We start from the raw sequence: 24,788 nt of genomic DNA, 5'->3' as shown, positions 1-24,788 counted from the left end.
CGCGGGCTTTTTGCGGGCTTTTCCTGCCTTGGAGACCCCCCTAAATCAGGAAAAATGCTCAATTTACCCCCCTAAATTCGGAATAATTTCTCAGGAGTCCAAAGAGATGAGAAGAAAAAAAAGAAAAACACCCCCTTTTTAATCTCCGGGTGAAAAGTCAAATACACCCCTTTTTTTTTAACAATTCTCGGGCCGGACTTTGTCGCACGAAAAGTACCCCTTTACCGGACATTTTGGCAACACGCATGCGGTCATTCCGACCTCTGAGTGGGGGCCCGGGGTGATTCGTAGCAAAGAAGAATTAAAGTGGTTATAAAGAAAGACAATGAATGACCGAATGAGAGAAACTGATGAAAATAAAATGGACAGTGAATGTTATGGATAATGAAAATAAGTTAATGAACCATTTTGACACTGGGAAAGAGACAAATTAATGAACAAATACTAGTATACAATCATTTTCACTGATGCATTTCCATATGCATTCAATTTTATATTTTCTGTTTTGTTTTTGCCCGATATATTATATATATATATATATATATATATAGATATACATATATTAATTTGGACTACTCAATAGACCTGTTTAATTTTGTAGTTTACGTAGTTTTTTTATGAATATTTTGTTCCCGTATTTTGCATGTCTATGAATTTGTGTTCTGTCTTTCCATTCTCTTCTGTCAACAATGATGAATACCTTAACTGTGTTGCACAAGTAAACAAAATACGTATAACTTACGATGATTTAAATGACATGAGTGAAGATGTAAGATTAAACGATTCTATTCCAATTCTTGATTCTGACTTTGATCAACAATATGTAAATGATTGCAAATATTATTTGGAAGATGAATTTAAAGAGTCTATAGATCCAAATTTAGTACAATTTAGTGCTATACACTTTAACTCGAGGAGTATGGCCAAAAACTTTGATCAGATTTCTGCCTACCTTAGCAACCTTTCTTTAAATTTTACGGCTATTGGTATGACAGAGACGTGGCTGAATTCAGAAAACGAAAATTGTTACATGTTGGATGGATATAATTTTATTAATAATAACAGAAAAATTGGTAGAGGAGGAGGCGTGGGAATATTTTTAGACGAAAAGTTGTGTTATCGATTACGGGATGACTTGAATCCCACGTGTTCTTCATGTGAAACTGTATTTGTTGAAATTAATATACCTCGATTAAAAAGTATAGTAATTGGTGTAATCTACAGACCCCCGAAGTCCAATTTATATCAATATATGACATATTTTGATAAACTATTGCAAGAACTCTCCAAGGAAAATAAACAAATCTATCTCCTTGGAGACTATAATATTGATTTATTGAAAATTACTTCAAATAGTATTATTACTCTAATGAACATAATTGCGTCACACGGCTTTTACATTCAAATTAATCTTCCAACCCGTGTAACCAACTCATCCCTTTTTATTATTGATAACATATTAACGAATGACAATGATGTTACTCCAGGTATTTTGTATTCCTCAATTACTGATCATATGCCAATTTTCTGCTATAAGAGAGGTGTTTATAAAAATGTTTCAGAACAGTCCTATACTTACAGGAAAATCAATGATTAAACGATTAATAGTTTTTTTTGTTGAATTAAGTAACATTGATTGGGGTGACGTACTAAGGTGTATGGATGCTGATAAAGCTTATACTTTATTTATGAATATATTCCTTAAATTGTATGATAAACATTTTCCTCTTACATCAACAAAAAAGAGAAGAAAAAATAGGAAACCGTGGGTTACCAATAAAATATTGAAATTGACTAAGAAAAAAAATAAAAGTTTTAAAACATTTTGTCAAACAAGACGTACAAGTGATGAGAGAAAATTTAAAAAAAATTAGAAATAAAGTTATTAATGCCCTTCGTAGAGCTCGTCAAGAATATTATAAGAACTTGTTACAATTGAATCGAAATCTAAATTACTTGAACGACTAATCTATAATCGGTTATATAAATTTTTAAATTTCAACGATATTTTAAGTGACACTCAATATGGATTTAGACCCAGCTATTCCTGTGAACATGTTCTTTTAAAAGTGCAACAAAAAATATTAGATTCATTTCAAGCTAACGAACATATAATAGGGATTTTCTTAGACATATCTAAGGCATTCGATTCTATGGATCACTCGATACTTTTATTTAAACTACAACAATGTGGAATACGAGGGATTGCATTAGACTGGTTTAGGGACTATCTTTTAAACAGAGTTCAACATACTTTTGTCCACGGTGTTTTGTCTTTTTCGTTAAATGTCTTTATTGGGGTACCTCAGGGATCAATACTGGGTCCCCTGCTATTTCTTTTATACATAAATGATCTTTGTAAATCATCTAACTTATTAACCTTCTATCAATTTGCTGATGACACTAGTATATTTTTTCATCTAAAGATTTGAATAATACTGTCCGCGTTCTAAATAATGAGCTTAAGAATATATCTGACTGGTTAAAAGCAAATAAATTGTCCCTGAATGTTGACAAAACTAAATGTGTTTATTTTCGAAAAACTAAATATAATATAGGATCTAAAATTTCCAAAATTTCCGATATAGCTAGCAATAACGGTCCTTTCATTAATAACGATAATATTCCCATTTACATTAACAATAAACTTATTCAATTAAGTAATTCCGTTAACTTCTTGGGTGTCGTATTAGATAATTGCTTGGGATTTAAGGACCATATCACAAATGTTTTACATAAGATCAGCAGAAATGCTGGCTTGATAAATAAGCTAAAATATAGTTTGTTACCCGAAAATTTGATAACTTTATATCATTCCATTATTTTCCCTTACTTGAAATACTGTAATATTGTATGGGCCATTAATGCAACACAAACTGAATTAGACTCACTATTTAAAGTTCAAAAGAAATGTTTAAGAATAGCTACCAATTCTCATTATCTAGCACCATCAGCACCCTTGTTTAAGAAGCTATCGTTATTAAATATATATGATATAAATAAGCAAGAAATTGCAACGTTCATGTACAAATATAAAAACACTAGCAGGACCCGCGGAAATCCGCGGGATTTTAGAGGTGGGCGGGGGGGGGGGGGTGTAAATAGATATATAGAGACTGTCTAAATTAAAACCACCAAGAACTTTATTTGCCATTCAGGCCATTAAAAAAATATACATGTTTAGCGTCCCCGCCCGCTTCCTTTTTGGGGGCCGCCTCCTATTTTTTTTTTTTTTGAAAGAAAAAAAAACAGCGTCCCCGCCTGCTTCCTTTTTGGGGGGCCGCCTCCTATTTTTTTTTTTTTAATTTATTTATTTTTTTTTTGAAAGAAAAAAAACATGAAAAGCACTGCTAAAATGTATTTCTGATTTTAAATAAGAAAAAAAAAAAATTGTCGGCCGCCATCTTGAAAAATAGCCTGAATGTCAGGGAAAATGTACGGAGCGGCCATTTTGAAAGAAAAAAAAAAGGGCCTCCTCCTTCCCATTTTTCGAAAAAACAGGATGCTAAAAATTTTTTTTTTTAATTTGGCCTTATATAAAAATTTAAAAAACGATCCAACTGTACCGGTAATTATTCTTTAAGCCACTGGAACTGCGTAGAGTTCCGTATTGTGGCGTACCGACTACGCAGAAATTAGGCTGCGTATTAATGGGAAAATAGTCCCTGCGTAGGTTATGCGTAGGCTGGCGTACAGGTTTGCTTATGGTTGCTTACTGTGTGGAAAGCTTTTACTGCTTTGTCGATCTGGCGTAGGGTAGCGTACTGTTGCGTAGGCATGTAGCGTAGTGTTGCGTAAAAAGGCTGCTTTCTGCGTCAAGTTTCTACGCCGAAAGTACGCAAAAAAAATTAAACATGTTGAATTGTTTTCTTTCATCTTGCGTACCCCTTTTCGTTCCTCAGCATATAGTAACGTAGGCCAGCGTAGTTTGTACGCAACACTACACAACTCTACGTATTGACCCCACGCCAATTAGTGACCCGCAAGTGTCACAAATAAAGTATTAAAAATATACTCATCTGACCCTAATTAAACACCTAAACCCCCCGAGCTTTCGGGGGTTTATAGACCCTTGAAACCCGTGGACCCCACGCCTATATTATATATACACTCAACTCGCTGCGATCTGATCTCGATCTCCCACCCCCCCCCCTCCCAACTTTGAAGAACGTAACCCCCGAGCTTTTGGGGGTTTATGGCCCCTTGAAACCCGTGGACCCCACGCCTATATTATATATACACTCAACTCAGGACACGCGGAAATCCGAGGGATTCTAGAGGGGGGCGCAGGCAAAAAATTAAGTTTTTCATTTCGGGGGCTCCATTTCAAATTTTTGGGAAATTTTCGGGGACTACTTTTTCCAACTTTCGGGGGCTCTTTTTTCTGGGGCTACTTTTTCATTAATTCATAAAAGGATAGGCCTACACTTTGTTGAGATTTGTTTAGTAGGCTCAGGACAGGTTACAGGCTTCCTATACTTCATAATTGCCTATTTAAAAAAAAAACATTTTTCTAGTTCAATAACTAAGTTTTCATGCATTGATTTGATGCAAGAACTGTAACATAATAGACCCTAGATTGTGATTATTTCTGACCATGAATTTCGATAATCATTTTTCAAAGTAAAATTTTCACAAGAAAATCAGACAGTCGTTTAAAAACGTAAACATTAGTAATACTTTTACTAATTCTAAGATCAGGTTTCGTAAATCTATTCACGAAACTAAATCGCGGCAATAATGATGCAAACCAACAGATAACAATTTCAAAGTGTCAAATCTCTTCGACTCGAGCTCAGCTCAGCTGAACTCACACACACACACACACAGTGTAACTCCAGAAAGCTCGAACACCGGCGCCGCAGGCCTCGGACGCCTGCGGTGCGCGGAGCCGGTGTTGGAGCTTAATTGCTGGAGTTAAATTGCAGCTCACACACACTGCACAGCAGCACTGCACTGACTGAAGGCAGCTTGCGACTGAATTGTCAGTCCAATGGTTTTCTTGTGAAAACTTTCCTTTAGAAAATGATAATCAAAATTTAGTAGCATGGCCGTAATAATCACAAAATAAGCTTTCATTTCATACCTCCATTCATGAAAACTATATAAAAATCGCGGCAATAATGATGGAAATAGGTCCCTAAGTTTGGACGTGGACGGGAAGCTTCGTGTGTATCTCTGTGGCTTGTGCAGCTACTATACAATGGATATCCTATAGAAAGATGCTTTACTCGGGTAAGCCCGACCCTGTGCGTCGTGCATTTAATACGCAACTTAATGTGAGTGGATAGTCATCGGTCGTGTGTCTACGGATGTAATTTTGAATATCCATGAGGTATCTCTATCGTCACGCATATCCTGCATTATGCATATCGCGTCTGTTTTCGCCCTGGACGTCGACACGGAGGAGGACCTCGGGCGGAGTATAGCCAATTCCACAGAGTAGACTCTCCCGCGGACGATGGCACAGGGCACGGGTACCCCGAGGGGAGGGTTCAGGAGGAGATAGCTGCACCAACTTCGGTCGGCGATCTCATTAAAAAACAATAGAATACAAAGGCTCGCCGAGACGTCGCGCCCCCCGCGGAGCCTTAGCGTATTATTATTATAGAAGTTGTTACCTGCCCCCTTTTCAGACCTCTTTCAATATAATAGTCAAATTCATAATTACAATACACGGCTTTCCAACAAATTTCATTTATGGTCTGTTAAGTCTAGTTATGAAGCTAAATCAATGAGTTATCTAGGTCCTAAGCAGTGGAATATGATTCCCCAAGTAATAACGAAATCACAATTCATATCTTCCTTTAAAAAACAATATAAAATCTTACTACTAAATAATTACTAATCAGCTCAGTTGTTGATTTTTTTCTTCTAAATTGTATATCTGAACCCTCTTTCATTGTTATCTTGTTTTCCTTTCCTTTCTTTTCCCGCTTTATATATTGTTTTTCTTCTCTCTTTTTTACTTTCTCTTGTCTTATAGATAGTTGAAGTGTTTGTACTTTGCTTATTTTACTTAATTTATTGTTGTGTGCTTATAATATGTTATATTTCTTTTTGTATTTGTTTTTCATTCTTTAATGGGCGATCCAACTTCACAGGTTTTCGCATCCTTCATGGAAAGCCCCGCATATAACCTTTGTAAACATAGTTAAAATGTACTGTTACTTTGTATATTTTGATTTTTATATTGCGAAATAAAATTGAATTGAAATTGTAGACGGCTTCAAATTCTCGCACTCCTGGTATGACGTACTACGATTCTGAGCCGATTTAGCTTTCCCCCCTTAAAAGGAGCATGAAATCCCCTAAAATTTAGATTCTTTTAATCAAATAACTAGTCAGCTCCTTGGTCATGTAAACGTTCAAATAAAATGCTATCACAAGTTCTTCCGAAATCGGATCATAGTCATATGGTGTAGCGTGCAGCAGGCTTAACTTGTTTATATTATATAAAGATGTTTACCTTCAATTTTTGGTTTGCCAGATTTCTTTTGGTTTCCTACTGGACGGCCATCAGCTCCACTCTCACTCTCAGCTGAGTCCTGTCTTATCCGATTTGGAGAGCCTTTATCAGTGATGCTCAGACCATCGTTTCGCTTAACGATAATATCATCGTCATCAACACTGATGGAGTTACTGCTCAGGCGTCCCTTCTTCACATCCTCATCTTCCCCGAGGTCCTCCCATGATGACATATCATCAGATCTAAAAAAAGGTATTGATAAAATGCATTATATCCTAGACATAATTACATTGCAATAAGTGAAGAAAATATATGTGTAAGTACACTAGTTTCATGAATGACGAAGGTACAAGTACTTTTGTTAATAATGCAAGGTGACAAGAAAAATGATTATTATGTAAGATCATTTAGATAAGAAATGAAAATGTGAAGATGGCATTAATCAACTAAAAATAAAACAGAACTAATGATTCAAAAATGTAATAGAACAAAGAAAATATAAGAAGGGACTATAAATTATGTGATTGGCCAAGAAAGAATATAAAATTGTTAACAGGAATTAAAATGGTAAATATTTATCAACATCAGGTTTGAAGGGTATGAAGAGCATCATGTACACAGAATATTTTGCTTCGCATAACACAAAATAATAACAATACAAATTACATTTTTTTGATCTCATATGATTTTTGACATCTTCTATAATTCTTTATATAACACACAAATGATTCCTCTGTGCCACATTGGCTTATTCAAGTATTAAACACTGTTTCCAGTGCAAGATTTATCTTTACAGGTGTTACAAGGGTTTTCTTGGAGCTATTTATTAAAACTGAAACCGGGCTATTTTGCAAAGCTATTGGGTTGCACAAAGAAATCCTTCTGTCAATTGTTGCCTATTGTTTTGTGAAAAATTGCATTTGTGCAACCAAGCGACCTTGCAGACAGGCAAAGAAGGCAACCAAAGTGTTAAGGAAATTGACTTACATCTTTTCACGAGCAATCTTCTTCAAAGTTTTCTTCAGCTCAGCATTCCTGATGTAATATAGCGGTGTTCGACATCTGACATTATCTATGTCTATGGACGCTCCTTTAAGAACCATGAAGCAGAGTGCAGCATCAGCACTGTTATCAACTCCACAATCTCTAAAACGCTTGCGAATCTGGTAGAAAATACAGAGCAAAAAGTCAATTAATCTTTGCACAAATGTGGATCGATTTGATATTTTTAACTAGAACACCAAGTTACGATACCTGAAAATCTGAAAATATAGGACCACTGGTTATCATTTGGGGGATGGTACCAGTTGATTTAAAAAAGGTGTTTATGGAGATTCCTCCAAAGTAATGAGCATCAAAATCATATAATAAACTATTATCACATGATCTTTTATTTACAGTAGCTATCAGTGAATGTATATGAGCCCTGGCAGTCGAACTGATTGTTGCTTTGCATTTTAATGGTGGCAGCGGTGGGATATTCTAGAAATGACTTGTCTCAAAGTCACATGTATATCATTCATCCATATATGTCTCTCCATTAGGGACGTCACCTGACCATAACCAGGCCATGAAAGTGACTGCATGATGTTTGAAACTCCTTCACTAACATTGGGTGCTCTGTCTGGAATATTACACAGCACCAAATATCATTCCTCCTTATCCGTCTCTCCATTAGGGTAAGCATCTTGTGGAAACAGAACATAATGGATACCATCTTACATCAGCGCCCAACTAAGCTATCTTAATAAATTGCATTTATATTATGTTTTTTTCTTGAAAGATCATGGTATAAGTACAGTCATTGGCAACTATTATATCAATATACATCAATAGCAACAAAATAATTTCAGACATTTGTGTACAAACACAACATTAATTAAACCTAAATAGCTTAAAGCTAAAGACCAGTTATGGTCATGCGATTGCATTGTGAAAGAAACGTTGTGGAATCGATCAGAAAAGGTTGATCATCTAGCATCTAGCATCTGCAAGGTTTTGGAATCATCAAAATGATAAGAAATTTGGCCCATTCTTTGTAAAGTTACAAGCACTATACACAGAAAGATGTATATGGGACTACCCTATATCTCTCACAGACCATGAGAGAAACAAATTTACCAAATATATGAATTAGTAGGCGGTTTCCCGGCAAATTGTTTATCATCATGTATTAGTCAAAACATATTCTTTCACATGATTGGTAATGAGAGCTTCCATTTCATTTTTTGAAATTGGGGCGTTTCCAATACTGGTCTTTACCTTTAAGCAAAACATCTTTGGTATGTTTTGGATGAAAAATTCACAAACGAAATATGGTTTATTTCATAAAATATTTGACTTAATAATTTCAGTTTTGGAGAATATGATCTCTGTATCAAATTGATCTCTATTCACACCAGAGCTTTTACTATGAGACATTCATACTCTTTTCCCTGGGCACACACAAACGTAGACATACCTTCCTCAGTGTAGGAGTGTCTTTGATATCACTTGGATCTTTCACTGCTTTGTGGGCAAGGAGGTGCAGGGCAGTGTGATCATGTTCACCATGAAGATTGATATCAGCACCCTGTGACACCAGAAACTCTATGCTGTGGGAATATCCCTTATAAGCCGCCAGGTGAAGTGCTGTATCTGCTTTCACGTTCTTAGCGTTCACATCCAACCCATGATCCTTCCATCAGCACAAAATATACAACTTTCATTATTTAGTCATCGTAATAGATACATAAGTTTCATCCTTATCTAAATAAGACTGTTCAACATGCTTCACCATTGCCTGCATAAACTGTGAGGCCCCTGTATTATAGGCCTGTGGTAATTAGACAAATTAGTAGTCATACATAGAGATATACGTTGCACAATGTGTCTCATGTATTGATAGCCTACATGTACATGTATTAGCTTCTACTACACAAATAAAGTTGACTTTCAGGAACATGTATCTTTACACATTCACCATACCATAACAACTACAGATATTCAACTGTCATATATCTCATCCAGTCCATTAAATTTGTAAAATCAGAAGTACATAAACATGAAAATTAAAACAAGCTACATGCAGATGGGGAATCTCTTTTTCTCAGACAATAAATTTGCTTTTATGTTTCATACTTGTCTGGTAGCTTACTCAGAGAAGGAGGTATGTAAAGTCATAACTGAAACGCAAATCCCTAATCGTTTAAAATTGAAATTTTTAGCACAGGCTTCAAAAATAAATAACTGTTTCCATTGCAAGATCAATCTATACTGGTGTATTAAGAGGGTTGTCATGGATCAAGACCGGAAGTGGGTAATTTTGTAAAGCCGTTGCGTTGCACAAAGCAATCATTCAGTCAATTGGTGCTTACTGTTTTGTGCAAAATTGTTTTTATGGCAAAGTAGTGACTATGCAGAGAGGGTACAAAGAAAGCAACAGAAGTGTTAAATTCAAGATCATCACCAACAATTGTGTCTTTGCATTCCAGACGGGTGTTGATGTGCCTTAACGTTTTGCTAGGGTACTTGATAGTCTTAGTAAATTACCTTTATAGCCATAACAACCTTCATGACTTCTACATGGCCATTGACTGCACAGATATGCAGTATGGTGAAACCGTCATGCTTTACATAAGCAATAGATTGAGGAAAACTTTTTGCAATTAACTCAGCAGGTCTAAAATGTAAAATAAATAAAACGAAAATAGTCAAGATCAGACAGGAAATTTTCATAATCATAAATTTCAAGTTGAAGTCAAAGTCCTTTTATTATTCTTCATCTTAAACCTAAACGTAACCTAAAATACAATCATAACCCGATCTCTTCGACAAAGTAAAGAACAGGACAAATGTCCCCAGAGCTTAACAAGCTCGGGACAAATCAAAATATACTCTTGGCCACATCTCAATCCTGGCTCAATCAAGAAGATGAATCATGCCTGCCTGTGCTTGACTGACACAATGGAACAAGCATAAAGGATACTTGCCGATGGTGTGATATCATATTCAAAGGTGAAACCCATGATCAGTAGCAAAATTGAAAAAAAGCCTTCTATTTTTCATACATTAAAGAATTTTTTCAGACAAAAAAGGTTAGAAATGTGCTCTAAATAAAGCCGAATTTGGGAGCTCATCGAGTACAAATTTACAAAAAGTAGGCTTATTTTTCTGAAGGCAGGTACAAACGTATTTCCTGCGTGCAATCATTGTGAAAATATGACCCCCTTTTCATAAAATTTCTTGCTTTTTCCAAAAGCATACTCTTTTTCCCAACATTCTTTCACCCCTGGAAATCACCCCTTTTAACTTTGCATGAAATATCTGTTGGTCATGCAAACAATATTAAGGTCAATGTGAAGTGATAGTACCAGGGGAATACTTACTCTAGTTTGTCCTGGACAGCTGCAAACTGTAGAGCTGGAAACCCTCTCTTGTTGACCAGAGTCACATCAAGGTCTGGAACTTTCACCAATAGTTCAATGACATCTACCCTGCTATTTATTATAGCCTCATGGAGGGGAGTATCTTTCTCTGAATCCTTATATCAAATTATAGGAAACTATGTAACATTAATGTCATAATTCCAATTCTTCTATATTCGTCATTAATTGCCTTCTAGGCTAAACGTTGCAATCAACTGCAATAGCATGTGTAATAAACACATTCATACGTATGGCCAAAGTAAATGAATTCATGGACGTATTCGTAATATTCTTTAGAGATATTAACTGCAATTCATTTCATGATCAGGGTGACTAGTCCGTTACAATATCCCCCTTCCATCAAATACTTAATTTTGCACATTGCTTTGAGTTTCGGAACACCAACTTGTTTAACAACTCTTGTAACCTAATTTCTTTCACTGTACTTATCTTATCTTATAATGCATCTAAATTTTATTTTACCTGCATATATGTACAGTTTTGAGCTCTCTTTCGTTGTTTGTTTGTATTACATTTACATATTTTATGGTTTGAAAATCATAATCTCAATCAATCAGACAATCTTTGTGGACTACTCCGTCATTGATTCAATAAACATGTAACTTATCAATTCTCAAATTTCTGTTTTACCCAAAGCAAATGGTAACTTATATTAACAACGAAACTTGTAAATGGCATGTAAATATATATAATACTTGTTCAGTTTTCAATATGTTTGAATGTGTTATTAATGTACTTCATGCAATGTTCTTTAACCTTTTAAAGTTAACAATTTCAGCTCTTAGCAGCATGTTCAATGATTTAAAAATAATCTTAATAAACCAAACCAAAAAACCAAAACGAACCCAGAGGACAATGATTTCCATGACAATTATACCCTCAACAAATTCTTTACTAGGAGAATTCCCCCGCCCCAACCAATTAACTCATAGACAAATAAGAACCCCAGGGTAATCTTTTATAATCTAGACTTGATATTGTCAGTCTTGTAGGCTGTCAGTCATATCGGCTGACCGTCTTGTGTATGTCCATCCTGTGGGCTAGCTGCAGCCCTCTTTATTAGTTCACTCTCACATCTATAATAATAATGGCCAAACTGATACATACCTGTACATTAATGTCACATCCATGGTTAATTAAGACCCTTGTACAGTCAACAAACCCTTTGTAAGCTGCTCGATGGATCGGTCTCCTTCCTTTATCATTACCTCTGTTTATATCTGCTCCTTTACCAATCAAATACTTTGTGATAGCTGGTTCATCCCTGTGGTAGGTTTAAGAATAACACACACATTTGCCTACTGTGTACACCATTTACTGGACATTTCACATACATACAATATGAAACTTCTTGAAATGTGCCTTAAAAGTCAGAAATGAACATCATGGTGCAGAGCCTACATCTTTTGTCATAATACATGTTTCAACTCTGCACAAAACAGGTTTCCTAGGAATCAACCTCCATAATTTTACATCCAAGTAGACCTATGCAATTTTTGTTCTTATTTTAAAGGGGACAAAACAATTATCTGAAATTGTTATGCTCTGTGTGCTTGGGTTCCTATTTTAGAAATTAAAATCATAAGCTAAGAATATTCCTGTAAAATTACATTATTTAACAAATCATTACATAATGATAAACTGTGTCTGCAAAGCCAACTTTATCTATACAGCGGGTTCTACAATAATAGTAATAATGAGGAGAAGAAGAAAACTAACATTTATATAGAGCTGAATTTCAATGTTTCTAGTGCTGTACTGCTAATACCCTGGCATTAGCTGAGGTCCCCTGATAAGGCACTCACCGGCTACCCACTAACACAACATGAGTAGAGAGTAGAAAACATTTGTGTGCTGCGGCAGGACTCTAACCTTAAACCATTGGGTGTGCCCACTATAGACCATGACACCTTTGAACAGATTTAGCTGTACATTGTATATCACATCATACATGTATCTGTCAAAATTGTAAGACACATGCTCCAATCTCTCTGCAGTAACTTCCTACACTAAGCGGATTGCTAACTTCAACCCTGGAACAAACACCATACCTAACCCTAGTCCTAATGCTACCTTTACACTTTGTTCCATGCAGGCGGCCAAGGCAGCCCCATTTGCCCGAAATCTAGTGCAGCGTGAGATTTTGGTCAATTTTATCTCTGTATTCAAGTTTAGTTAGCTCTTGCCAAGGTCTTGCCAAGTTTTCTCACGGTCTATAAGGTTTCTGCGACGGGCCGGGCGGGGGAGGGAAAGGGGATGCTGTCCTGAAGGCTCCAAGGCACACTACGGTTCGGCCTGCTGTCTACCTCCGATGCCAGTACGGGTCGTTCCCTCGAGGGAACTCGATCTCGGCCCGTCACGTTCTGATGGGGTTCCTCACATTTTTCACGTTCTGTCAAGGCTTTCTACGGATGAAACATGGACGCCGGGCAGCTTTAATTGAAGCATGTTTGTGCCCACAATATTTAAAAAAAAGGCCTCCCAAGCAATAGCAGTCATTGTATCCCGAGACCAGCACGTCCTGTCAGACTGTAGTAGAACGCAACGCTCCTTAGTGCGCCGGGCCTGACAAATGTCCCACTATGGACCACCTCCGAGTTTTGTTACGGCCTAGCTGTCAAGTTTCATTGCGTTCACCTCGTTCAAGGGCCTGCTAGGTTTCTCATCCGCACCGTGACTGCCGTGGCAAATTTGTTGAAAGTTTAAAAATCTGGCCTAGCATCCACGGCAAGGTCTGGCACGTTTGTCCATTCCGTCCCCCAGCGTTGTCTCATCGTTGTCCATCCTGTTTTGTCCACGGTGGCCCGAAACTAATTGCCATGGCCACCGGGGAACATAGCTTATACGTAGCAATTAATACCTAAGCCGAACCTAAAGCCCAAACACAACCCTGACTTTTTACGGTGATGTGAAGAACAATACGCCTCACATTTCTGTGTCTAAATCACAGGGCTCGTTGAATATGCAAAGAGCCTTAGTATAGCCAACATTTTTCATTCATCTACATGTACATGTAAAAAACAACTCAGCGTTTGTTTCCTTTGCGGGGAGCCTTAACCCTTTACTTTTGACACAAAATCTTCAGAGCAAATGTCACCATAGCGATTGTTGCTCGAGCAAATGTCAAATCACTGCCTGTTACATGACCTACCCTTCGACAGAGTAATGAAGCGGAGTGTTTTCGTCATCATCAGTGATATCTATCTCAGCCCCTGACTCAAGAAGTGCCTGGACTACTTCAAGATGACCCTGGGCAGCTGCTTTGTGTAGGGCAGTCTTCCCACCAATTTTTGCATTTGCCTGTAATATATTAATCACAATAGTACAGAGTTATTTACCTAAGGTAGCCTCATTAAAATTAATAGTGCTCTTCTCAAGGAACCTGCAAATATCATAACCCAAGCATTATATATTTAATGCACTTGGCTTGAGAGAGACAAATTTGGGCAAAAAACATGTCATAGGAATCAAGCATTGAGCAAGGTTCAAACTGGGACCTGTGATATCGAGGAGGCGCGATAGCTAAAAAAGCTGCCTCGTTTGCATTTTTGGAACCATATGCAAGCTTGCCGCATGGTTGCCAGCTACATAACTTCTTTAAACAAATTCTGGAATAATTACCAAAAATAAAATGTTGCAAATATTTAAAAAACATTTTCAAACTGTTGTTGAAGTATTTGCATAATATCATTTGCATAGTACAGTGTACTTTTGTGTACAAACCCTGTCTATGACGCGACAGCTCAGTCGGTAGAGCAGTAATCCGGTGACCTGGGTTCAAAACCAAGGCGATGCGCTTTGGTAAGGCATTAATCCTCATGACCAGGTCCATCAGAGAGGACCTAAAGCCGTCGGCCATCTGGTTGCTTACTAACAAGCATTTATTCTTTCTTGGCAGTCAGGTAAAACAGCCACCACTTCCAAAAATAGTCATAAGCCTAATTCACCAAAATACCACGATGCTTGCCTTTTGAAGTTTAAAGGATTTGATGTGCAAAAAGATGAATTCCATATCAATGAAGCAGCTTAGAAGTATATACTAAAGTTGCTTTAATACAGCTTATGATGGGTACTACAATGTACAAGTAAAAGTTCAACTCAATATTGAAAGACGTTTTGGAAAACAAGGAACTGTCAAGCATTTTGAGATTGGGCAAGGTTCACAAAAGTTTTATGCCATGAAATATTAAAATTATATCAAAACAGACAACATTTACCTTTCGTGTAACTTTGATGCTATAAAACTTTCAACAGTATAATCGTCAAAGTCTAATGTCTCTTAAGTGTTTGGTTTTTTATTTTCGGAAGTAAAACGGGATTACCTTTTCCGGCGATGTGGATAGAATCTCCACGACACGTTCAACATTGCCTCTCTCAGCGGCCTTGATCAGTTGAGATTCTTCACCTCCTTCGTCTGAATCACTATCGGATGAGCTGCCAGCTTCTGTCTTGAGTAGTGATAGCAAGGCCTTGAGCATTTCAGTTTGTCCACTTCCATCTGGATCAGTTACAGAAGATAACAATAATAACAATGAAAACATTTGTATGGTACTTAATACTACGTTCCTACGCGCTTTACATTGTAATTATTATATATCAGAGTCATTGGATTCAGTTGCTAACCCCAACATCACAAAGGACACACTCTGTTCCCTGGGGAGAATTTTGGCAAATTCTCTTTGACAAGGGTAGCAGCAAGGTTATTTAATATGCCAATGCATACTTTCAACCTGTCAAATTGTTCTGGTCTTCATAAATCGTTGATATTCCAACCCACCTAGCTTGAGGTCTGTAGATTCAGCACCCTGCTTGTCATCATCTGATGAGTTCTTCTTGATGAGGATCAAGGAGCAGGGATGCCATGACCACATTTTCTCCAAACCAATCAATCGCAACCGGCAGTTGTAACGTGAGTCAACGTTCATCACCGTCCCTTCCATTCCTAGACACTGAAATTGACAAGAAGTATTTTTGATAATCATTCAGTTTGCAAGCAGTGAATCATCTTTGAAGCGAACACCCTTACATCAAACTCCCAAGACTATACTCTCTCCAAACCAATTAGTCACACATGGCTATTGTGACGTGCATCGCTTTCCATTCCATTCCTAGACAATAAAATAGAAATTGAGTATCAAGACTGAAACAGATAAATGTAAGAGAGCATCCAATTGGATGAGTAACACTCATGTGACATTTATAAGCACAAGGGCGCAATATTTTTACGAATGTTTTGAGAAAAGCTACAGGATTATTTAATACAAACTTTTTCCACCTGTCTTCCAAGAAAACCAAAGTTGAATAAAATAATCATTTACTACGCATGCATCGAAACCTTAAAGAACATTTTTTTAAATACTCTCATCAAAAGAAGGTATTATACTGGTCCAATTCTTTGTATTATTTATTATATTGTTCTTGATTCCTGGTAATATAGGATCCCATATAAAAAGGCAATACTTGGTCCTAAAGAGTTTCCTAGAAAGACCACAAATCGACATTCAGAAACATGGTAGTTATACCTTTCTTTGTCATAATCACCAGTGGCTCCCTGTAACCATACTTTCTCATGGAAGGCCATTGGACTTTATGTTTCACATGATAAGAACTTAAGTTGCATTTAAGTATTTTTATTTTTTGCCTAAAATGAACAGTATTATAACCTAGCAGCTACAGAAGTGTCAAAAACTTGGTACAATCATCAGATTTATTACAAGAATTGAAGTAATTTGTAACAATAGAATCAGTCCAATCATTATTTTTTTTTTTTTTGCAATTCATTTCATAAGTAACATTTTCGAAATGGAGGAGGTTTTACATTTACTTTTCTTCTCTGTGTGATGCACAAACCAAGCACAGTGGGGCTCAATTACTGGTACCAGACTTGCATGGTACTCTATGACCACATAAAGGGTTAACAAGTAATATAAAACTTTATATTATTTAGAACTTTGTTTTGACTGACCTTTTCCATTCCATCGATCCATCCATTTTGACTGTTTTTTTGAAGATTCATCACAAACTTTAAGTCTTTATCGATCTGCACACGGTCTCCCTTACCTAGCCTAGGAACCTAAACAAAGAGATGAAGATGATAATAATAGAGAAAAATTTAAAAAGATGGAGATGGAGAGAAATAGATACGATGAGGGGCAGGGATTAAAGATGAGAGAGAGTGGGGGAGAGAGAAATAGAGAGAGATTGTGTAAGACAGTTAAAGGGTGTGAGAGAACGTTTGGGTGTGTGTGTGTGTGTGTGCATGTGTGCATAAAATAGAGAGAGAGAGAGAGAGAGATTGTGTAAGAGAGAGGGTGTGGGAGAGCTGGAGGGTGTGTGTGGGTGTGTGCGTTGGGCTTAAAAGAGAGAGATCTTGTGTAAGAGAGGGTGTGGGTGTGTGTATGTGTGTGCCTGTGTGCATAGCATAGAGAGAGAGAGAGAGAGTGGGAGAGCGGGAGGGTGTATGGGTGCGTGTGCTCATAAGAGAGGGAGAAAGGGTTAGCAGGAGAGGACGATACAGGCAGAGAGAGGGACAAAAGACAGACAGAAAGAGACAGAGATGGGGCCAGAGTTACAGTGAGTATGAGTGATCACGTGTAGGAAGGAGAAGAAATTAAAGTTACAGTGAAATTACGAAATTACAGAAGAGCACAAGCAAGTGATGTACAACTTCAGACAATACCTTGTTCAGTCCATCTGGATGGAAGGTGAAAGGCTGTTCCTTTCTCCCGGGGTAAGTGACCTCTGCATCCCCGCTTGAATTGATACCAGTAACCTTGGCAACCTTCCCATACAGCTGGAAGGGTAAAGAGTGTGAAAAGAAGATCAATGGAATTATAATTTATTTCAAGTGACAATGATCATTTATATTTTATTTTTGTAAAAACGACCCTATTATACTATGTATGTTAGTATATACACATATCATACATATACATCCATTGATGTATTTAGATATTTGGGGGAAATTTACATGAACTTCCTGAAGCTATTAGTGTTTGTTTTCGTGTATTATCTTTCATGTCACATACAGTCTGTATAGATGACTTTACTAATGTTATTCAAAGCTCCTCTGAAACCCAAATAATGTGTTCAGCTGAAAATACATATGTATTTGTTTGCTTATCTTTGTTTGCATACATTTGTTTGTTTGTTTATCTAATTATTCGTATTTATATCACGCTACTCACATTTCTCATTTCTGGTAACCACTCTCGCCCACCCATCTGTTGCATGATATGCAATGTTTCACTGTCCAGAGTAATAGCTACCAGATCTCCAACCTTCAAACCAACCTCTTTACCTGTTTTCAAAACAACCACATCAATGGAATTAAGAGGTTGGACATTAAAAACAAATATCTTTGTCGAAATAACATGACATGCAGCTCAAAGTTGATTTTATCTGTTTTACCAAATAATCAAATAAAGTTACGTACATCATAATAAATAGAACAAACGAAAGTCACTTAAAAAAAAAAACGCAATATGCATGATAGTGAGAACATCATACAATACCTATTCATATAACATTTGAAATTTAGTATAGATGAAGATAAAAGAACTTATCACAATAGTATTCAAGAGTATATAATTCATTTGAGCCTATTCAGGAATAGAGTTATAAACAGGCAAAACAAAATGTCGCAAACTGAAATCCCATTCAAAATTAGATTAAACGAATGACATACATATATGTTGTTGTGTGCATGATAATAAATGGTCCTAGGTGAAGAACCTTGATAGATATTGGAAAAAGATATCCCGACATTGGGATGAGTCATTACTTTTGCAAAGAAAATAATAAACAACAGATTTGCAAATACAAAGTTGTTTTTTTTTCCGAAAGAAAGATAAATATCATATGTTACACAGGGTGTCCCTGAAAAAAGAAAAACCCAAGTTTACGAATAAACAACTCGTCAATTTCAAATTATTCCTTGATTACTGTAGCTATGATTGATAAGGTTATTTTCTCTTAATTCATATGACACCACAATCATGATCAAGAAACCATGAATAATTTCGGACGGCCTGAAGTGGCAGTGTCAGAAACCAAATTGTCCAAACAAAAAATAATAAACATACACATATTTGAAGAACTATTATTTCTTATATTTGAGACCAGAACCATCAAGAAAGGATCAAGTCTTAGTGAGTGAGAAGCATGATTAGCGATTGGTTAGGCACATGCCGTATTGTTTTAGGAAATAAAATGAGGCAGTTAAACAAATGCCATTTTGTCTAGCTATTACAAATTGTTCCTGCTTGATCCATCATTACTAATGTACCATATACTAAAGATGAGATTAATAACTTTTACATGTTGTGTAATTCTAATGATAAATAATTCAACATCATTTCCTTTCCTTAAAAAGCATAATGCACCAAATGTAATAGCCATTCACTTATTTGGGACAATTGGTTTTCTCATATTCTTACATGATTCTAATGATTATGACATTTACTAAAACTAATACTTGTTACAGTGATAAAGATGGTTATGAAGATAAGAGTGATGGAAAGCAGACAACAGGTGGAGCAGAATCCAAAATCAAAAAGTGAATGGAGAAAAAAAGATATAGAGCAGCCAATATTGTGGGTCAATAGGACAAACTGAGTGATACATTACCTAAAACAGGGAGATGTGTAGCGTAGTAACCTATCCCTGTTCCTGGTGTGGTGCATTTTAGATCCATTTTCCCATCAAATCCAACTCTATGAGTAGTGACCAGTTTAGACTGAGTCCAGCAAACATTGACGCCTGACCGTGGTCTTTCAGAGAAGGGACATATCTCAACAACAGTCCCGCCGTCGCCTGAATCATTGAGAGAATATTCAATCACTCCATTTTTTAGACTAAATAATTACAAAAGCTAAACAAAATCAATTAGAATTAAACAATTACTCAATAATTATCCGCAAACATACCAGTAGTATCAGGTACAAGCCAATTTTCTTACTGAATGTAAGCCATATCTCCAAATATTTATATATAGATAAGGGACATGTCTGTAGGGATATGTATACTACATATTTTCATTTTGTTAGAACGCTCACAGTATCTACCACAAATTTAGTTAAATGATAACGAAATGGTAATTTTACATTTAAATGGCAGGTTGCATGAATAATTTTTGGGGTAGTATTCTTGCCTTTGATAAATTTGCACTGGCAATAGCTAAAGCATTCACTGTACTGCATTATGTGCTAGGTAGGAGCCGAAATCTACAAGTTTTATTAACTCTTTTTGTTCCACATAAATACTCCCCCCCCCCTTGCCACATTTTACTTATCATGGGATTAAAATACCAAAGGCTTTGAGATTAAAAACTATTGTAAAAGGTTACAATTTAGAGTTATTATAAGGCAATTAAGATAGGAAAAGGCTGATTTTGGAAAGACAATAAATGACACAAAGCAATCCTTTCATCAATTGGTGTTAACTGTTTTATGAAAAATGGCGCGTGTGGCAAACAAGCAACCATGCAGAGAGGGAGAAAAAGCAACCAAAGTGTTAATATCTTGCAAAAGGACTAAGAAAATGAAGAAAAAAATCATCCCTAAGTTCTGTTACTGTTAAGCTAAAGCTCATGATGATTTGTAAAACTACTTTTAAAACAAATTACTAAAATCAACTACTTACAGGCATTGCACTGGCAAATAGGCAAATCTTAAATGAAAATAAAATAAAAGGAAGAAGTGGAAAATATGTATTTCATACCATCTTCATCATCTCCCTGCCAATCCTTCCCTCTACAGACCTCTGCCTCTGGACACAGCCCTCTGGAAACTGTCTTCGCTTCTCCAAATCGAGGTGTCACTGGTGTCCTGAGGAATCAAAGATATCTCCCTTTTTATTTTTTAAGAGAAATGTATGAAGCTACTAGAACAATCAGATTGTGGGGAGATATTCCAATCAAATACATCAAAAGAGGTAAATACATTTTGAGATAGTTCCAACTCAAATTTCATGAGTCAAAAGTTTGCCTGCAGGGATAAAACAGGTGAGTAACGGTATTGTTATGAGTGATCTTTATTTATGACTAAAACGTTCTTTATAGCAAGGCTTAGAAAAAAAGAAAAACCTTGACATCACAATCTTCACATGAATTATGACGATATCACTCAAATAGGCTGAACTCATCTCATGCCCCCTGGCGTGGGAGAGGGCCCAACTATCTATCTTTCATTTTAGTAGGGCAATCCCCCCATTGCCCAACTTCTTGAGTATATCCTGAATAACATTGAGTTTTCAAGTTCTCTATCCCACTTTCCCACACAAGATATATACATATTCACAATATATATTGCATTTTAATGTAAAATACACAAGAGCAAAAACTCATAATTAAAAAATGTCTTTTGTTTACATACCCTGTTTCTTTCCGTTTGGTGAAGGGAGTGAATCTATGAGTCAAGTCATGTCTATCATTCATGTAGCACGGAGTACAAAGGTCATAATCAGGGCAGCTTTGATCATTGCATTTCCAGCGTATGCCAGCTATAGGATTCATCAAACAGCTATCACAAAATATACCAACATGAATCACACCTGGAAAAACAATTAAGAAATTGTGTAGCAGCATTCGTGTAGCTGTCAATATGAATTGAGAAGTGATGCCCTTTCCCCCTCCTCCCCAAATAAGATACTTAAGCTTAGAAAGTTTTTGTCACTGTAAATAGATAAACAATATAGTTATTGGCCATTTCATAAAACATCTGTTGATTTAAGTACTAGTTTTATTTTTTATTTTAATATAGACTAAAAGAAAAATTGTTACAAGATTCAGTGAGGGAATAATTACCTGCGGGGGCATTGTCGAAGAGCGCAAGATCATATGACCCATTGGACCCGACCTGATAATTGTTACCATTACCATTATCCCATCTGATCTTGGCCCAGTCTGCAGGAATGGGTTCCTGAGGGTCTTGATCTTTTAGCTTGACCACTGTCCCGAGATGACCCTCACCACCATCTTGATTTCGCCATGTCCAAGTGGCGCTCCGGACAACTCGCTGTCTGACCTCCACGGTTGCCATCCTGATTTAGATGATCTGATCTGATTTATTTGGGCCTGAATTAAATATAAAAATATAACAACATTCTAATAGTAAATAATCCTTTTCAATTGTACCAATACCTTCATTCATACCTTCATTCACTCACCACCCCTTCTCCCTTCATCCTTCTCTCTCTCTCTCTATCTTTGTTTCTCTCTGTTTCTCTAAAAAAAAATCCTCTTCCCCTGGATCCCCCATCCCCCCTTCTCTCTTACTATCTACAGTTAACAACAACATTATTCATGCTTACCAAGTTTTGTAAGGTTTTTAAGTATGTGGAATCGTCATATGTTCTGATATATGATTCTTGAGAATGTGACAAATAAAAGCTTACATCAAAAGGTATTCAACACAATCCCTAACTTAGCCAATCCACTTTTAATTCTTCAGTTACGAAAAAAAACACACACCAAAGCATCACATTTACAAAGGGTATGAATAATTCAGTTGAAAAATGTAGATCTATCTTTCTCTCCCACTCTCATGTAGAACGTGACAGGGCAAAGGTGCAATATAATAATACACAGTTGCCTTTCGAATTCACAAAAGCTTGTTTTGCTTTGTGGCTACAGATTTAGGTAAACAAACATGGTGCCAAAGTAACTGTTTAGAATTAGAAAATAAATATAATGAACTATCTGCAGCAAAATGGTTTCATAATCCTAGGTTGATTATTTCCTTGTAACAAACACACATATGAACATTAATGCTTGCTTCCCTATGAATTCAAAATGCAATTTACATTGGCAAAGTTACTTACAAGGCTATATTTTTTAAGTGAGGATAAAGCTTCAAGCATTAACCCCACCCCCGCCCCCATCCCAGTAAAAGAACTTTTATTGTTAACCAGTAATTTTTAACAGTAGGCCTTATGTGTAACTAGATTTGGAAATACTACTGTAGAAACGTTCCCTCTATACCACAGTAGAATTTCAATAAACATACAGAATACGTACAAGCCTGGTTGCAGGTGTAGTGTATAACAATCTGTTCTAGCACATATCACATTAACGTCCCTATGCGCTCCAAAAAAGCTTCAGAAATTATTACCCTACCTTTAGCTCCAGCAGCTGTTATCAGCGTTTCAGTGTATAGCAGGGATTATAACTGCTTTACAATGTGACTTCTGAACCATACAATAGCCATCCATTTTCCAATGCCCAACTTGACTATGATAAAGGTACATGCATGTACACATCCCAGCTCTTTGCTTGAGGAGACAGGAAAGTGATACCGGTAGTAATGTAAGCTTAGAGAGGAAGGCAGATATGTGTGACCAGGGTTCTTTTCCACAATATCCGCAATACCCACATTCTCTGCATGCGTACATGTTCCTCTTACATGCATATATAAACAAATGGCTACAAAAATCATTCCAATTCATGACTAGGTTCATAGGTCATGAGTTTTTATCTTTTGACCAGCTCTACTGGAATTTGCCAATATAGGGCTGCATGCGCAAATGTTCATTCAGTTGTTAAACTTGAGAATAGAAGCCCAACGAGCAGATCCAAAGGCAAAAATGGCAAAGGACCCCCCCCCCCCCAATCACAACCTTTGAGGCAAAATGGGGCATAAATTGAAAAACAAAGATAATACTATGGGGAAATTTAATGAAAGTGAATGAGTAGGGATATAGAAATAAAGAAACATATCAATAATACTATATTAAAAATAATAACAGACAGAACAGTAGCAACAACAACAACACTATGGTAATAGCCATAGTAGTGGTAATGATAATACTAATAATGACGATGACAAAAATAACAATAATAATAATAATAATAATAATAATAATAATAATAATAATAATAATAATAATAATAATAATAATAATAATACTAATAATAGTAATAACAAAAATAGTGACAATAACAACATAAATGATGGTGATGATGATAATGGTAATAAGACAATAATAATAATAATAATAATTATAATAATAATGATAATAATAATAATAATGAAAATGATAATAATAATAATAATAACAACAATAATGATGACTATAACAATAGTACTGATGATGGTAATGCTAATGATGATGATGATGATGATGATGATGAGTTGGAGGGGACGAAGGATAAGAAAAAGTACAATAATGATATGACTGTAATTTAAAAACAATTGCATGCATGCATGTGTGGCAACAGTTCAATATCAAAGTGAACTAGATAGGCTACTAGTCTACAACTACTTTTCAAGTCTCACTTAATCTATGTTTGTCCTCAATCATATGCAAATTTAACATGTTCTCAAAACTACACATCATGGTATTAATGATAAGTCAAGTATGATTTAATGAATATGCTTATAACATTGGGGTATGTTGACCTACATAACATATGGATTGTTTAAAAAAAACTTTAATAAAGGCTACTAAGATCATGATGCTAGCTGTTTCAAGTTTGAAAGCCATATCGCATACACCTTGTGCAATATCCTGGCTGATAGCCTATATCAGACTGAAATCTTTCTCTTTTAGTATCAACTGCTGTTCTAATGACACGGTGGCTCCATCCACTGACCGCCTTTTCAACATACCATACAATTATTTCTGCACGTACACATGCCTTGCCGGACTGGCACATTGACTCTCGTACGTGTTTCACGTTTCGAGATAAAAATTAAGAAAACATAGCATGCATGAGAAAAGAAACCAAACAGGGAACTTACTTGATCTGTGGATCAACAGTAAAAGTCATACCTCAAAATATGATTTGCGACAATGTTTACTAGTGCTGTGATGACGTAGTATAAACACATTCACAGTGTCCTTTGCCTTCTCGCCTGATTCTTAACTGTCAACAAAGCACGGGAGTTCCCGTA

The 24,788-nt window shown here is 36.3% G+C and overlaps 1 protein-coding gene across 1 annotated transcript in view; it reads right to left on the bottom strand.

Moving 5' to 3' along the window:
• The window catches only part of LOC100892721 (E3 ubiquitin-protein ligase MIB2), a 30,788-nt gene extending 6,000 nt beyond the window's left edge, over positions 1–24,788 (bottom strand). The window contains exons 1-17 of the mRNA XM_030987640.1: positions 24,636–24,788; positions 21,701–21,970; positions 21,270–21,447; positions 20,617–20,723; positions 19,525–19,710; positions 18,084–18,196; positions 17,576–17,689; positions 16,862–16,969; positions 15,674–15,845; positions 15,219–15,394; positions 14,048–14,196; positions 12,004–12,160; positions 10,837–10,991; positions 10,001–10,130; positions 8,931–9,146; positions 7,457–7,632; positions 6,470–6,711 (exon numbers count right to left, since the gene is read on the bottom strand). Of these exons, the coding sequence (XP_030843500.1) occupies positions 6,470–6,711; positions 7,457–7,632; positions 8,931–9,146; positions 10,001–10,130; positions 10,837–10,991; positions 12,004–12,160; positions 14,048–14,196; positions 15,219–15,394; positions 15,674–15,845; positions 16,862–16,969; positions 17,576–17,689; positions 18,084–18,196; positions 19,525–19,710; positions 20,617–20,723; positions 21,270–21,447; positions 21,701–21,935 (2,614 nt within the window). The 5' untranslated portion in view covers positions 21,936–21,970; positions 24,636–24,788. The remainder of the gene's footprint in view (positions 1–6,469; positions 6,712–7,456; positions 7,633–8,930; positions 9,147–10,000; positions 10,131–10,836; positions 10,992–12,003; positions 12,161–14,047; positions 14,197–15,218; positions 15,395–15,673; positions 15,846–16,861; positions 16,970–17,575; positions 17,690–18,083; positions 18,197–19,524; positions 19,711–20,616; positions 20,724–21,269; positions 21,448–21,700; positions 21,971–24,635) is intronic.

Source organism: Strongylocentrotus purpuratus, unplaced genomic scaffold (assembly GCF_000002235.5).
Source record: "Strongylocentrotus purpuratus isolate Spur 01 unplaced genomic scaffold, Spur_5.0 spur5_scaffold_16, whole genome shotgun sequence".
NCBI lineage: Eukaryota > Metazoa > Echinodermata > Echinoidea > Camarodonta > Strongylocentrotidae > Strongylocentrotus > Strongylocentrotus purpuratus.
Note: the sequence above shows the minus strand (reverse complement) of the source record. Positions and strands in the feature narration are given on the sequence as shown.